Source organism: Phanerochaete carnosa (assembly GCF_000300595.1).
Source record: "Phanerochaete carnosa HHB-10118-sp unplaced genomic scaffold PHACAscaffold_2, whole genome shotgun sequence".
Taxonomy (NCBI): Eukaryota; Fungi; Basidiomycota; class Agaricomycetes; order Polyporales; family Phanerochaetaceae; genus Phanerochaete; species Phanerochaete carnosa.
In genome coordinates this window covers 2,763,031-2,777,635 of record NW_006767629.1, presented here as the reverse complement: position 1 = coordinate 2,777,635, position 14,605 = coordinate 2,763,031, and the positions used below count along the sequence as shown (strand labels likewise).

Genomic DNA, 14,605 nt, shown 5'->3' with positions numbered 1-14,605 from the left:
CGTCGTGTCAGCGGGTCGCGTCTTGCATCATTCAGCATGCCTGTGGCGAGTGATGATCACCGCAAGCTTGTGTCCTCGTCCTCGGCAAGCAAAAATCTAAGCGTGTCGCCGCGCTCGAAGTTGTCACACCATGCATGCTCCTGAGCCACCGGCTCGACACAGATGAGTCTCAAGGCCTGGACGAGGTACGGTCGCGCCTCATTGTCGCACAGAGCGTGCTCCACATCTCTCTGACGTTTGAAGCGCAGCGGTGTGACAACGCGGTGATCCCCCGCAGAGACAAGTCCCACTTGGAGGACGACGCTCGTTCGTCGTTGCCGTCTTGGCGAGAAAAAAATCGTTTCACGCGAGGACAGGAGCTGCGGACAGCTATACTTAGTGAGGATTGTCCACGGCGACTCGGATGGCGCGCCAGGCGTCGGCCGTCCATGTTTTTGTTGCTCCGACGCTTAGAGGTTTTACTTTGCAGCGCGCCTGGCTTTCCCACGGACGATCCAACCCATGCGCTCGCCCAGTGCTTCTGAGGGTTCGAATGACGCCTGTCGATCACCGAAACCATCTAACAAACGCTCCGTCACCGAGCAACCCATGCAAAGTAACGCGGCGCGGCGCGGCGACTGCTGGGCCGCGCTAGCCATTGGCGGCGGAAACCCTCGCCTCCGTGCCTCGCCTCTGCAGCTGACGATCTGCCGCTACAGGCATCCGCGCGTTCGTATTACGCTTCATGCGCAGCCGCACTCATCGGACGTCCGCCGCATCTTCCCTTATGGGTATAGATTGGCCACCGTACTAACACCCACTCTAGTATAGGCCACGATCAACGACAAGCCTCAGTCGACACGCCAGCACTCACTAGCGCGCTGCCACAGCATTAGGCTAAGACTCCAGCCTCACCGCAGTTCTGTACGTGGAACGTGGTCGCGGACGTAACCTTACTTCAACTCAGATGAGCAGACGACGGCAGTGATACACGGCGGTACAACTACACATATTGGCATTCGGACGGCGGTATTCGTGCTACTGTTACACTTGGATGTCGACATGCTTCGTTTACGCTCTGACCTGATGCTTCGGCGTGCCCGGACGAGGACCTGGCGGCGGAAATCAGGAATTACAACGGCCAGTCGAGCTTCTCTCCGTAGTTCCACTGGACAGCCTTGACTGATGTGTATTCTTCCAGGGCGTTGCTCCCCAATTCGCGGCCTGCGCGATGCATCGGGCATTAGCGTGCGCCTAACACTGCGTTCCCTGGTTCGCATCACCGCGCCGCTCGCAGCACGCTCTCGCGAGCCGGCGGGGCGATCGAGCCAAGGGCAGGGCCTCGCGCCCGGCAATCAAGGGACTTACCGATGCCGCTCTGCTTCTTCCCGCCGAAGGGCACATTGTTGTAGAGGAGGTTGTACTGGTTCACCCAGACCTGGCAACCCGCGAAGAGGGCAACGAAGGCGTCAGCGATCCGGGTTTTGAACCTTGTGCAGAGAAGCAAGCGGAGATCGACGAGCGACGTGTTACGTGGGTCCGCATGTGGGCCACCATCGCTGCGGAGCGGACAGCCGCCAAGTGCGCTCCGACGCAATCGTCGGTCTGGCGGGCGCAGACGCTGGAAGCGATGAAGGGGAACGTACCGTGCCTGCTTCGAGGGCATTAGAAACTCGCATGCATTGATTGGCATCATCTACGGCTAAGGTGAGCCAACTCTGATCCTGATGGGTGTGTACGCCTCGCGCCACGATCATATGTGAGGCGGCGTGGCGTGCCACGAGGTGCGAAGATTGAACGGAAATAACGCACTGGAGTGCAGGCCCGCACCCAAGCCGTAAGTGGTGCTGTTCGCGAGCTTGATGCCTTCATCTTCGGTGCTGAACCTGCCAACCGACAGCACAGGCCCGAAGATTTCTTCCTGAACCTATGTGGATACGATCATGACTGTCAGTCCTGTACAGCTGTAACCCTTCAAGCCTGTCACCAACGAGAGCTTACGATTTTCATGTCCGGAGTGATGTTCGTAAAGACTTCGCATAGGCGTCAGCTAGGCGCTGATGATTGAACAGGACGAAGGTTCAACGCACTAGTCGGATCAACATAGTAGCCTTTCCCTGACCGCTTCTCGCCGCCTAGTATACATTGGGCACCCTGTTGCTTTCCTGCCTCGATATACGACCAGATCTTGTCGTATTGGACCTTCGAGACCTACAAATTAAAAGGCGCGCGGGGATAGAGTTAGATTCGTGGTGCCTGAGCGTAGTGAATGTCATGGTTTAGTGCGTCCGGTGAATGCAAATGCGAGGCACTTTTGCACGCCCTGGGGCAAAGGGGAATCACCGCCCTTCCAGCCCTGTCGGGGTGATCGTCGGGGCCGCTAAGGACGCCATTCTCGCAACGGTTGATTCCATCTTTAATCCTAATTATTCCCTGTGACAGGGAGCGCGCGAACTAGCGTTGGCCGGAACTAGAGAGGGGATCGAGAAGCGCTCAGCATGGCGCAGCTCGGTGCCCTGAAGCACCTGCGGTCTCCCATCTTGCTCATGCGCGCAGCCGACTTACACACGTCGACTCACGACTGACAGATTAGGTAGTCGGCCGCAGCGGCCCTCCGCTGCGGAGGTTTGCTATCCCCTCTCGGATGGAGCCTGTGCTGCAGGCTTGCCCTACCCTTGATCGCCAGACGTCCGCTGAGGACGGAGCGACGCCGCGCAACGTCAAGAAAAGCGTAAACTCACTACGGGGCCCCCACCGGTCGCTTCGTCAAACCCATCGCCGATGACAAGCTGCTTGGCCTTAATCACGAGGATCTGGATGAACTTGTCGTAGACCGTGTCTTGGACGTACACACGCGAGCCCGCGGTGCAGTCTTGGCCGGTGTTGTACAGGATGCCAAGCGCAGCCCAGTTCGCCGCTGACGGACGTCCGAGGAGGAGCAGGTCAGCTCATCGCGTCCTCAAGGACGACGAAGTTCTGAGACGGAACCCACCCTGGTCCAGGTTGGCACTCTCGAAGATCAACTGGGGGGACTTCCCGCCGAGCTCCAGGGACACCTTTTTGAGGTTGCTCTCTGCCGCGGCAGCCATGATCTTGCGGCCGGTGATGGTGCTGCCGGTGAACGCGATCTTGTCGACACCCTTGTGCGCTGTAAGTGCGGCACCACCGACGGAGCCCAGCGAGGGGATAGTGTTGATGACGCCCGGAGGGAAGCTGCGCCTTTGGTCAGCACCGATGACTGGCAGGGCGGACGGCGTACTCACCCGGCCTCGACAATGAGTTCGGACAATTTCTATGACACCGCGGTCAGTACGTGTTAATTGATTCGAGACCGACGCGCGCATCAGCGCGGATGCGATGATTAGCCCGCCCGAGCCCGGACGTCTGCTCCAGTGTCTTAGGCCAACAAACACCAATGAGCCCTCGCGGCTGGTAACGGGTGGACTTCACAGTGTGACGCTTTCCGGCGGGCCCTTCGGCTGTCTACTCCAACCTGAGACAGGTCGCAAGACGTAGATACACCGCCGTTCAGCGCTCGACGCGCCGGAGTCCCAGTGACATAATTAACTGTAACGAGCGCGGCATCGTACCCGATCCGCTCGAATAGACGAGCGCAATAGCCGAGTCGGAGAAAAGACTTACGAGAACTGTTAGGGGTGTATATTCGCTAGGCTTCATGACGATAGTACAGCCGCACGCCAGTGCGGGCGCAACCTTCCAGGCCCTAGGAAAGCGTAAGGCGGGCAGCGGAGCGGAGCGCGTCGCGTTACGTACCACATCATGATAGGGTAATTCCATGGGATGCTGTGGACGGACCGCAGAAGTCAGTATGCAGATAGTTGGTAATGAGCAAACATGAGTCAGCGATTGGCGCAGCACGGGCGGAGGATGAGACGTTGTTCTGGCTCGGTGGGCGGCGATGAGCAAAGCATCCGAGCCCGAACCCTCATGATTCCATTGCGGCTGAGGTTTGGCGAAATATCAGCCATGGTCTCAATCCATGAGCGCTGCTGCTACGCCATCGGCCCTGTGCACGGACACCGTGCGAGGGACACTGCGAGACCGAGACCCACGGAGGAGACTATACATAGATAAATGAGCAGAAGAGACGCACATTTGGCCGCACACTCCGATGGGCTCGTGCTTCGTATATGCAAATTTGGTCTTGTTGTCAATCTCAATCGTCTAATCATGTATTTTGTCAGAGCCGCTGCCAGAACAAAGTTGTAGATAGGGTGGCCGCAACTACGGAGCAGCAGCAGCGCCACAAAGGAAGCGGGAGCAGGACACGTCACGGCTCACCTGCCCAACGATCTTGTCCGCCCAACCCGCGTAGTAGCGGAGACAGCCGACACTGTCTCCGACATCAAAGTCTCTGTAAACGCGGTTGGTCAACTGTCGTCACGGCCCCATCGGCACGGCAGAAATATACTGCACACCTTGCGACTCGGACAGGCTTGCCGTTGTTCAACGCCTCGAGCTCCGCTAATTCCTGCGCATCCCTCTCCATCAGATCTGCCAGCTTGTTCAGGAGACGAGAACGCTCGAAACCCGTCACGTTCTTGCCCCATGTCGTGTTGAAGGCTTCGCGTGCTGCCGCGACCGCGACATCGATGTCCTTTGCGGAGCCTGTCAAGAAAGTACTGCCGTTAGGAATGCCTCTCATCTGCATAGAAAATAGAAGATGACGCCGGATAAGAATGTACAGATGAAATCTCGAGCGCGACAGGGCCGGCGATGTCTGGATGGAGGGGAAACGGACCGTACCTGCGACAACAGAGCAGATGGGCTTCTCCGTCGCGGGATTGATACACCTGTGCAGTCATGCATCATGGCTGAGCGGGCCTTGTGGTCTTACGAGAAGTGTACGTACTCTATAGTTTCCTTCGAGTCAACAGAGGCCACGAACTGATTGTTGATAAACAAGCCGGTGGGAAGTTTGATCTGCCTGCCCGTCTTTGGCACCGTGATGGTTACGACTGTGGCCATGGTGAGCGAGGGTAGACCGAGGGTCAGGCTGGTGTTGAGGAGACGTAGAGAGACGAGGGGAGGGCCTGGGAGGCTGGCTGGGAATATATGGCAGCCTCATGCTCTTGTCGGTGGGAGGGAGATAGACGACGACGGAGCATGCAACAATTAGGCTGCTAATTACACTATCGACAGATAAGATAACTCCTGCGCGCTTCCGGCGCTGAGCGCTGAGCGCCGGCAGCCCCGGGCTTTCGTCCTAAACTCCCCTTCTGGATTTGGCCAGGACTCTCTGCGCGATCTTGCCCCTTCTTCAATCGACGCGCCGCAAGACTCCTGCTCGTTTCTCTTTTCGAATCCGAGTCCGCTGTTGTCTCTGACCATGACCCCCGCTCGTCGTGTTTTGTAATGTTCTTCAGTCCCGACACGTCCCCGAGCTCTCTGGCCACATCGTCACCAGTAGAGAGCTCCGCCACCCACGTCCCAAGTAGTCCCCCTAGAGAGAGCAGAAAGTCCCCTCCACTCCCAAAGCTCAACCTCGACGACTGCAAGCCCATCTTCTCCTCCACCTCCACCAACACATCCAACAATGCCGCCGCCAACCCTAGTACCGCTTTTGTCTTCACGTCCTCACGAACTCTCCGTAACCTCCATAATTACTCTCAAACCACGGACGACGCCCAAGGACGTCAACCTTCTGCCTCAAGTCAAGTCTCGTCCCATGTCCCTGCATCGCCTGGTCAACAACACCCGGGCACCCCCAAGCGACCCGCGCTGTCGGCCGCGCAGCTCGCCAGCCACTCCGTGGGCGCGGTCGACGCCCGCTGCATCGTCTCGCTCAGCATGCGGGCCGCCGGCTTTGTCCCCCTGCCTCGTTCCCCGGCACATCGGCCCTCTGGCATGTCTGGACCGTCGACACCCATGCACTCGCCCGTCCCAACCCCTGCTGATCCACCGTACTTCCCTCCGATCGTCTTCGTCAACCCCTCCAACGTGACCACCACGTCCTTGTGGGACTATCAGCGCAACTTGCAATACGGGTTTCCTTCAAGCAGTTCACCCGCCGCAGCCAGTGTTTCCAGAGAAGCAAGGCAGCCTTCAGGAAGGCCAGGTATACACCCCTTGCAGAACGCTGGCCCCACATCCGCGTCCACTGGCACGCTCGAGCCTGGCATGTCGTCTTCCTCAAGTTTGTTCTCCAACACGCCTTCGTCGAGGTCTAGTATGACTTCCATCTCCTCATCTAACCTCCGGAGCCCTGACCCTGGTAAATCTTTGAGTCAGCGTATCTCTGCGCACGAAGTCCCTGTGGAGGGATACCCCTTCCCTACGACACCCCCGCAAGGTCGCTCGCACTCGCCCGAGAATTACATGTCTCGGAGTACGCAGAAAGGAGATTTACCTCTCGCTGCCTCGCCGTCTATGTCCAGCAGCACGGTTTCTGGATCAGTCACACCTCTAGCATCTTCACCTATGCCGTTGGCACCAAAGCTTCCCAAGTCTAATCCGGGATCAGCGTCCGGATCAGCGACCTCATCGTCGGGCAGTGGATCGCAGTCGCCAGCATCTATTCGATTCAATACTCGGCCTCCGGAATGGAGCTCAAGAGCGACGAGTTTGACAAGTCTCAGCCTTACAGAGCTCTGCCAGGGACGTCCTCGTGCGTGGCTCGCTAATAATTTGATCTTACCACCCTCAACTCCCATATCAGCTGCTAGAGGGGAGGTGAGTGGCAGTGGGAACAAGACGGCATCGGGCCGGAAGACCGGCAGGCCGAAGGCCGAGACACAGGACGAAGGGGCAAAGGAAGCTACGTCGCGGCTCTTGGATAGCCCAGGCAGTGTGGGGACAGCCAGGGCGGCGCGGGACAAGTTGATGGCAGTCCAAGAGAGTCAGGTGCACGCCACGACGCCGAAGAGATGGACAGCTAGGTCTACGGCCGAGGATGACAAAGAGGATGGCATTCGAAGGGAGAAGAAAGAGAAGCATCGTGGGCGCGAGAAGGACCGAGAGACTGACAGGGAGAAAGAGCGAGAACGCCGACTCAGGCACAAGGAGAAATCCAAGAAGTCGAAGAGGCAGTCGTCTTCTCCGACGTCCTCTCAGCACACCTCACCGACCTCGACGACGCCCTCTCCTGGCCGAAAAGGCAAGGCTAAAGAACGAACGCGTGCACATGGTCAAGACCGCTCCCATGCGATCAAAGAAAAAGCCCTTGGACCTGCTCCCTTTACGTCCTTCATCTTTCCACCCCGCGACAGTCGGGTTATACGTGGAGGGCCACATACGTTGGGAAGTCCGGATCTTCTACTCCAGCGCGAGCGCGAGCGCGAAGAGGCCGAGTTTGCTAAGGACGCCGTGCTGGCTCATCGAGAGCGTGATCGCGAGGAGGCGCGCCACCATGGCGAGAAACAAAAGCCGGCTTCGCGCAGAGTGAGTCCTCTTCTCACTCACTGCTTGGCATTCTGGACTCGCTGCTGCAGTGCGCACAGGTTGGCATGGCATTTTGCAACTGTATTTGGGCCTCGTACAGCGCCGTATCTCTCATCCTCGCTTTAACCCGTGTATTTGCGTATCATTTCTTTCACCTGTCATGCTGATACTCATTGCCTTTTCTGCACCAGATGCGCGTAGCGGCAGCCCCGGCCAACGCATATACATCGACGTACGATCGTGGCCGTGGACGTGGTATCGGACGCGGCGATCGAGGAGGCGCCCGTGGGCGCGGAGCGAGCGTATGCTCGACGAGTGCCGCCTCCGTCATGAGCGGAGAGACCATGGTTCAAGACGAAGTGTTGAGTCTTGCTGAACAGCTCGTGGACTCGGTTGAAGCTTGATATCCTTCTGTCTATCGGATTATGGTACGACCGCAAGATCCGCTTCGCGAAAATCTGGACATACTGCCATGGTTCACGCGTTCCGGGCTTCGGCTCATACTGCTGCTATAGTTTCTTCTTCAAGCTGGCCTTCGGATGTGCATCGAGCTATGTTTATTTACGTGCCGTTCTCCGTCGCTGGTCCGTCTCGGCAACTACACGAACTGTATCTCCGGATCCGCCATCCGCACGATTATACGCTGCCCCTCAAAATCTCGCAAACACTTCGCTTTGCATCTCACGGACCAATTATGCATGCATCTGTATTTTAGCATCCCTGTCCAGCTTCTTTTACTCGTCCCATTCAACCCGCACACCCCCTGCATGATTTCACCTTCATATATTCCATGCTACTGTCTCATACGTATTTCCCCGCACATCGTCGGTTCGCATCGGCTGCCTCACACCTTTTGTTCATCTCGTTACCCCGGTCGCTTGCATACTCAAAATACCCACAAAATCTTTACGCACACCTCGCATATACAGTACGGTACTTTGCTTCTCATTCCTCTTCTCCCCTTCTCCCCCTCCTCTTTTCCTCGCCAGGCTGCTTCGTCCAAGCTCCTCTGACACGCTCAGTGGTATCTGTACATCCCCTTCCGTGTATTTGTTCCTGCCTTCATCCCTGCTTGCTATAGACACCTATAATGTAGGCGAAACAATCCTTGGACTGTAGACATACCTTACCCACAGCGCGGTGCTCTGCGGCCAAGTAATTCATATCCGATACGTTACCGATGCACATACGTGCCCGTCAGGCTTATCGATTACTCGCTTTGTTTCCAGAGAGGCCAGGGCCAGCAGTACGTGAGTGTTTCTTGCGAACGTGCATTGCTGAGAAGCCCGAGCCCTGCAGGGCTAAAGCGCGACAGCGACCGCGGGTGACCAATGGGTCGATGGCCCCCCACCCCAACCAACCGTATCGCACAATTTGGTCCCAGAAAGGCCCGGGGATAGAGGCATACAGCAGCACTCGGGGCGAGAACCGGTATGCCTGAGAGACGCGATGCGAAGTCGGGCGTGTCAGGTTGCGGCGCGAATCACGCAGACCCCTCCAGATCGCCTGAGCTAGCCGCACGCGATACACTGCGGGCGTGAGAGTCCCTGTTGTATATTTGCATTCTCGCGACGCGAATTTGACGGTAGGACACGTTCGCCATGGAGAAGCAGTTGCTGGAGGTGACGAGAAGGTTGCGTGTGCCATCGCCACAGTGCTCGCCCAGGACGACGAACTGCGCAGATCTGCTGCACGCCTAGGCCGGTATCCGAAGCATAGCGCGACGCGACTGCAAGCGGCGTCGATCGACGAGTGGAGTAGTTTCGGGTGTTTGCTCCACTCTAATAAGTAAAGCGCCTTCAAGAACGCTGGTCTGTTGACCTGCGCCATGAATGAATGCGACGCCGGTAGGCATGCTGCCATCCCTCGGGGAGACCGAATGAGCGAGGTAATTGATAACCTGTGAGAAAGGGCCTTGTCTAGAAGGTACGACTGACATGTATCATAGTAAAGATATCGTCTTACTAAACTCTGCCCATGCGCTGGCACTGTGAATCCTTCCATCGTTCGTTCGGGAGACTTGCTTGCTGATCAGAGCCCCTGCGCCTCCGTAGGAGATCACAGCGGGGTGGGTCGAGGCATGTAGGAGAGGGGGTAGGCCTGCCCAGAAGTACATGCCGATTGAAGCGTGGATTCAGGGCTGTCGGGACGCGAGCACGCCGACCGCATACTCAGGACCGTGCCAATACACGACGATAGCTGTCAGTAAACATCCACCACCGCAGCGGACGGCAGATACCTTTACTCAGAAATTTTGCCCTGGATCGCGCGGCAAATAGCGTCGCCCTGGACAGAGGGGTGCAAATCGTTGAGGACCAAAGGCAGCGTATTTAATACACGCCTGGACGTCATGACTGGATGACGTCACGCATCACGCACGATGGTCCAGCTGGTGCAGGGGAGGAGAGAGTTCAGACGACACAGCCCGGTAATTGCATTTTTGCCTGATGCGGCCCTGCTTTCTATGCCAGCGGAAATCCGCACTAAAGGACCAAAAGGAAGGATCAAGAACGTACCCGATGGATCGGCAGTGCCTCTGCTCCGGCCGGCCGTCCGGCCGTCCCGACAGAACGTCGACGTTGAGGAGATAGTAAAGGTTGTTGTGGGTGCACACGGCCGACTGCCGATATTTGACGACAAACAGCGCCACAAAGCCGGTTGCCGTAAGAGGATAGTGGCGTCCGACACTCCGGTCGGCCCACGCTCTTAGGACTCGGAAGATTTTTGCTAATATGCATCACTTGTGTGCTTAACAACAAAAAGGTATCACAGTAATCTGTACTTTCAAAAGTGCTCTACCGAAAGCCTCTTCTTCTCGCGCCAGAGAAAACTCATAAAATCCAGCGCAAATGATCCGCATAGTTAATACCTATCAACCAAAATGCCTGCCACCGAGGACGAGATTGCTGCGAAGGTAGGCCGAGAGGTACTACGCGCAAATTCTAGTCAGCCGTTATATTTTCTTTGGCATGTTCTAGTGCCAGGCGCACTTGATATTGTTCAAGGGGCACTGTTATTTTGCAATATGTTCTGGCAGAAAAGCATCCTCTCTCTTTCCTAGGGAAGTACACGGTGAGGGCTTCTTGTTGTAGATACCAGCTTCGACGGGACGCTCGCTGTGTTCGACGAGGCTCGGGTGTGCCTCCTTAAAAGAAGCACGGAAACGTATGTAGGCGGCGTTGCCTCTCGTGCGATCGACAATACTGGCGTTGGAGATTCAAGAGGGACTCTCTCACACTAGAATGTGGCGTTGGAGCAATTAGAGAAGCAAACGGGTGCGGCCGCAACATTTACCTGTGATACGGGTATACTCAAACGCCTGGGGAGATTCAAATCGCAAGGCTCCGGACTTTGGCTCTCACGTATGCTTGACGCGGCTCAAATGAGTCTGCATATAGAGGGCAATTGGCCAATAATATGCGTAGCGAGAAAACATCGGCTCGGCTCCGCAGACCTGCGTACAGAGGTCCATGGATCAGGAGGTTCAGGTTAGTAGCACGGCTGAGGGTACGCACTACCACGCAAGACTTATGCTATTTTTCATCGGGCCATTCGCTCCAGTTGCGATCAACGTTGACTCAGGACAGAGCTTTCTCAGAAGGGCCCAGATAAATCTTCCTGTGGATTCAAATAAGGTGACCTTTGTATATCGCAATGTTTCGGGCTGAGGAGCCCAGCGGTTGTTGCATGGTGTGGCGCACAGTGGGACAAGATAGCACCGTGGCAATTACTTCGCAACTGGTATATGCAGCGAAGCTAGCCATTGGCTAGCAGAGCTCGCTCATCCCGGTTGCTCTTGTCCCAGGGCAAGTCTCAGGGCCGTTTGGATAAGCGCCGATAGCCAGAAAGACTGCAGATGCTCTCCCTCCTGAAAGCACCAGTTTCCAATTCGTCACAGAGAAGCATGTCGCATGTACTCTCAATTCAGTTTGCGCGAGTTCACACAAACAAGATAGCGCAGAGGCGGGCCTCAGAGAAGTGCGTCGCCGTGTGAAGCAGGCCCTCGGACGCCTTCCTAAAGCGGACACGCACTACTTACGCGTCGTGAACGCGTCACTTTCCTGCGCCGCTTGCCTCCTCTGCTCATTCCCATTCTTCATTATGGTACTTACATCTGTTGCATCGTCTATACAGCATGTTTTGACAGTCTTTGCCTCTAGTTCCGTAACACATACGACTCGGATAACACCGTCTTCTCCCCACAAGGCCGCCTTCACCAGGTCGAGTATGCTCTCGAGGCCGTCAAGCAGGGCTCGGCAGCCGTGGGCTTGAGGTCAAAGACGCACGCCATTCTGCTTGCTTTGAAGGTGCATATGAATGCTGCTCAGATATAGCAAGAGGTGGCTGACTCTGCGTAGAGGTCGACAGGCGAGCTTGCTTCGTACCAGCAGAAGATGTACCGGATAGATGACCATGTCGGTGTTGCTATTGCCGGCCTGACTTCGGATGCTCGTGTGTTGAGGTTTGTAAGGTTTATACTACCTCCATCATGTAGTGCTGAGGATTCGTATGCTAGTAACTTCATGCGTCAACAAGCGATGTCCTCGCGCATGGTCTTCAATCGCCCAATTCCCGTCAACCGATTGGTGTCTTCCATTGCAGACAGTCAGTCTTAAAAATAACACAAACATTTCAATACTTATCTACCGCATTCACTGCAGAGGCACAAGCCAATACACAAGAGTATGGCCGACGCCCGTACGGAGTCGGCTTCCTGGTCATCGGCGGTGACAAGACAGGACCTCACCTCTACGAATTTTCGCCTTCAGGAAACTCTTACGAATACTATGCCATGTCCATCGGTGCACGAAGCCAGAGTGCGAAGACCTACCTGGAGAAGCACTACGAGAAATTCATGGACTGTAGGTCTTTGTTCAGATCGCAGTGTTCCCCGCTAACCGGGCTCGTTTAACGTGTTCTGCATCTACGGACTATATGATACAGGCGATCTCGAAGAGCTCATCCGCCACGGCCTGCACGCCCTTCGGGAGACGCTCCAGCAGGATAAGGAGCTGACAATTAATAACACCTCGATAGGCATCATCGGGCCTGCGGGCGCGCACGAGAAGAATGTACCCCCAGAGGGACCCTTCCGGATCCTAGAGGGCGAACAAATCGATGTGTACCTGAAGACAATGGTCCCCAAGGACAGCGGTGAAACCCCCGCTACGGCGGCTGCGGCACCGGCGGAACAAGAAGGCCCTGCGCCCGCGACTGGCGGCGACGTCGACGTGCAGATGACCGAAGACTAAAACCGCTACCTCTTGTACTGTACTGTTTGCGGGAATCCATGATATTTGTATTAGTCTGCCCTTTTGATGCGACCAGAGGCACGGTCTCTATCCGATAAATAGTGGATGAGAAGGCTGAGAGGTGATGTTCTGTATGGCGGCTGATCCACCAGATTATGCTTTGGATGCCGGGGTCGCTTGCCTCGTTCTCATGGCTTGACGCCACACTCTAGCAGCTGCTCCGGGTCTCCGGAGCGAGACGACCAGGTGGACGAGCGTGGTAAGCAGGGCGACGCTGCCCGCTTGATGCAGGGCCGCGAGTGGGACCGGGACAAGGTAGAGTAGGGTTGATATACCCAGCAAGACCTGGAGATTGGCCATGGCAAATGCGGAGGTAGCCATCTTGCGGGTCAAAGGCGGCAAAGTCGCTCTAAACGCGGGACGGCGCGTCGCAAGGAACATTAAAGTTGTGCATGCGTATGTGGTGATAGCCTACAGATCCGTTAGTAGGGTGATGGATAGCTTTGATAATATTTACCAGGCAACGGTGGTCGAATTGCACAGTAGTCGGATTCTCGAAGATGTTGCGCCACCAGATATCAGACTTGTCCGTGGCTTTGGCGTACTCCGGTGCGAATAGTTCGTCAGCTGGCGGAGCGAGGCGACCGCCCATGAGCGGGAACTCGTTGTAAAGCAAGCCGGCATCCAAGCCAGCGACGAATGCACCTGTGAAGCGAAAATAACAACAATCAGTACTCCGTGCACTACGCAGCCCGGCGTGCTGACCTGAGAGAGCCGTAAGAAATACCAGGGCAGTCAAAGCCTTCGAGTACCTGGCAAACCGTCTGACGAGCGGAGTCTCCAGGATGGCCTTCCACTGCATGTCGCTGCCTTTGAGACCAGCCCACGCCCCAGTCTTGGCGTACCTCCAGTCCATGAGAGTCGCAATGCCAGTGTAGAACATGCCCGCATACAACACGAACGCTGCGCCCAAGTGGGCCGCAAGCCTGTACTGCGAAACGCGGGGAACAGCTCCTGGGGTCTCCATGAGTGAGTCTTCCAGACCGGATTTAACCATGTACCATCCTAGAGCACCTTGCGCCCCGAGGAGCAGCGCCATGCCAAACAGGTTTTTCGGCATGGTAGCGGTGAGACGCTTCCGGAGAGCGAAGTAACCCAGTGGGAGAACGAAAACCAAACCGATGATACGACCGAGGACACGGTGACCCCATTCCATGTAGAAGATTTGCTTGAACTCTTCGAGGTTCATAGAATGGTTCATACTGGGCTTAGGTCAGGTATGAGCAGAGTAGACATACCGTCACACGTACAGCTTGAATTCAGGGGTCTGTTTATACTTGCTAAATTCCTCCTCCCACTGCGCCTGGGACAGAGGAGGTAACACTCCAGTTACGGGCTTCCATTCCGTGATACTCAAGCCGGACTCCGTTAGACGGGTGACGCCACCGACGACGATTACCGCGAAGACCAATGCAGAGGACGCAAGGAGCCAGATGCCCACGGTGGGCGGCGAAAGGACGGGAAGCTCCGCGGGGACTGCAGTCGTTTGGGACGCGTTGGACGAGAAGAAACGGGGATCGAAGAGCTGTCTCCGGCCTGTGAGGCTAGAGAGAGGTCGTCTCTGCGACCATATCCCGCCGCGTAGCCCGGAAATGCCGGGAAATCTTGCAGCAGAAAACCTGGCCTGTAAGGTAGCATGGAGCTGCTGCCGGATATTGGTGGTAATGACAGGCTTTGCACTGGCTGGGTGCAGTCCTCGGAAGGAGAACAGTGCAGGACTGTGCAGGCTCTGTGCCATCCTAGACCAGCCCGTGGGCAGCATCTTCGAGATTCGCGACGCTGCACTGGTGTTCCTTGGTCTCCAAACGACGTTGGGGGTGCGCGGAAGGTGGGAGAGTGTGAACGTCCGGAACGAGCCTGGATATTGTACGCGCAAGAGCCGCCGGCACCGCGACCGTGCCGCGGCGCGTCTC

The 14,605-nt window shown here is 56.4% G+C and overlaps 3 protein-coding genes across 3 annotated transcripts; 1 reads left to right on the top strand and 2 right to left on the bottom strand.

Moving 5' to 3' along the window:
* Positions 1-848: 848 nt before the first annotated feature.
* PHACADRAFT_250213 (uncharacterized protein) lies at positions 849-5,013 on the bottom strand. Its single transcript, XM_007392104.1, has 16 exons — positions 4,853-5,013; positions 4,747-4,793; positions 4,419-4,608; positions 4,282-4,354; positions 4,094-4,164; positions 3,754-3,783; positions 3,622-3,703; positions 3,243-3,271; positions 2,972-3,192; positions 2,721-2,896; positions 2,070-2,190; positions 1,981-2,012; positions 1,792-1,906; positions 1,626-1,675; positions 1,348-1,417; positions 849-1,203 (listed from the first exon to the last, which is right to left on the bottom strand). Exons 1-16 carry the CDS (start codon positions 4,966-4,968, stop codon positions 1,112-1,114), a joined length of 1,515 nt encoding a protein of 504 aa, XP_007392166.1. The 5' UTR covers positions 4,969-5,013; the 3' UTR covers positions 849-1,111.
* A 342-nt stretch (positions 5,014-5,355) lies between these two features.
* Positions 5,356-6,170, top strand: PHACADRAFT_158008 (uncharacterized protein; the record flags this gene model as incomplete). Its single annotated transcript, XM_007392103.1, has 2 exons — positions 5,356-5,987; positions 6,032-6,170. 2 exons carry the CDS (start codon positions 5,356-5,358, stop codon positions 6,168-6,170), a joined length of 771 nt encoding a protein of 256 aa, XP_007392165.1.
* A 5,291-nt stretch (positions 6,171-11,461) lies between these two features.
* Positions 11,462-14,502, bottom strand: PHACADRAFT_250210 (uncharacterized protein). The gene is made up of 9 exons (XM_007392102.1): positions 13,943-14,502; positions 13,398-13,894; positions 13,150-13,337; positions 12,325-13,103; positions 12,042-12,242; positions 11,897-11,985; positions 11,739-11,842; positions 11,541-11,687; positions 11,462-11,484 (listed from the first exon to the last, which is right to left on the bottom strand). Exons 1-4 carry the CDS (start codon positions 14,428-14,430, stop codon positions 12,786-12,788), a joined length of 1,491 nt encoding a protein of 496 aa, XP_007392164.1. The 5' UTR covers positions 14,431-14,502; the 3' UTR covers positions 11,462-11,484; positions 11,541-11,687; positions 11,739-11,842; positions 11,897-11,985; positions 12,042-12,242; positions 12,325-12,785.
* Positions 14,503-14,605: the final 103 nt, after the last annotated feature.

Coding starts and splice junctions, on each gene's coding strand:
- PHACADRAFT_250210 (XM_007392102.1), bottom strand. CDS start 14,430: ATGGCACAGAGCCTGCACAGTCCTGCACTGTTCTCCTTCCGAGGACTG. Junction 13,895..13,942: donor CAGACCCCTGAATTCAAGCT/GTACGTGTGACG, acceptor ACCTAAGCCCAG/TATGAACCATTCTATGAACC. Junction 13,338..13,397: donor ATTTCTTACGGCTCTCTCAG/GTCAGCACGCCG, acceptor TTCGCTTCACAG/GTGCATTCGTCGCTGGCTTG.
- PHACADRAFT_250213 (XM_007392104.1), bottom strand. CDS start 4,968: ATGGCCACAGTCGTAACCATCACGGTGCCAAAGACGGGCAGGCAGATC. Junction 3,704..3,753: donor AATTACCCTATCATGATGTG/GTACGTAACGCG, acceptor ACGCTTTCCTAG/GGCCTGGAAGGTTGCGCCCG. Junction 2,897..2,971: donor GAGTGCCAACCTGGACCAGG/GTGGGTTCCGTC, acceptor GACGTCCGTCAG/CGGCGAACTGGGCTGCGCTT.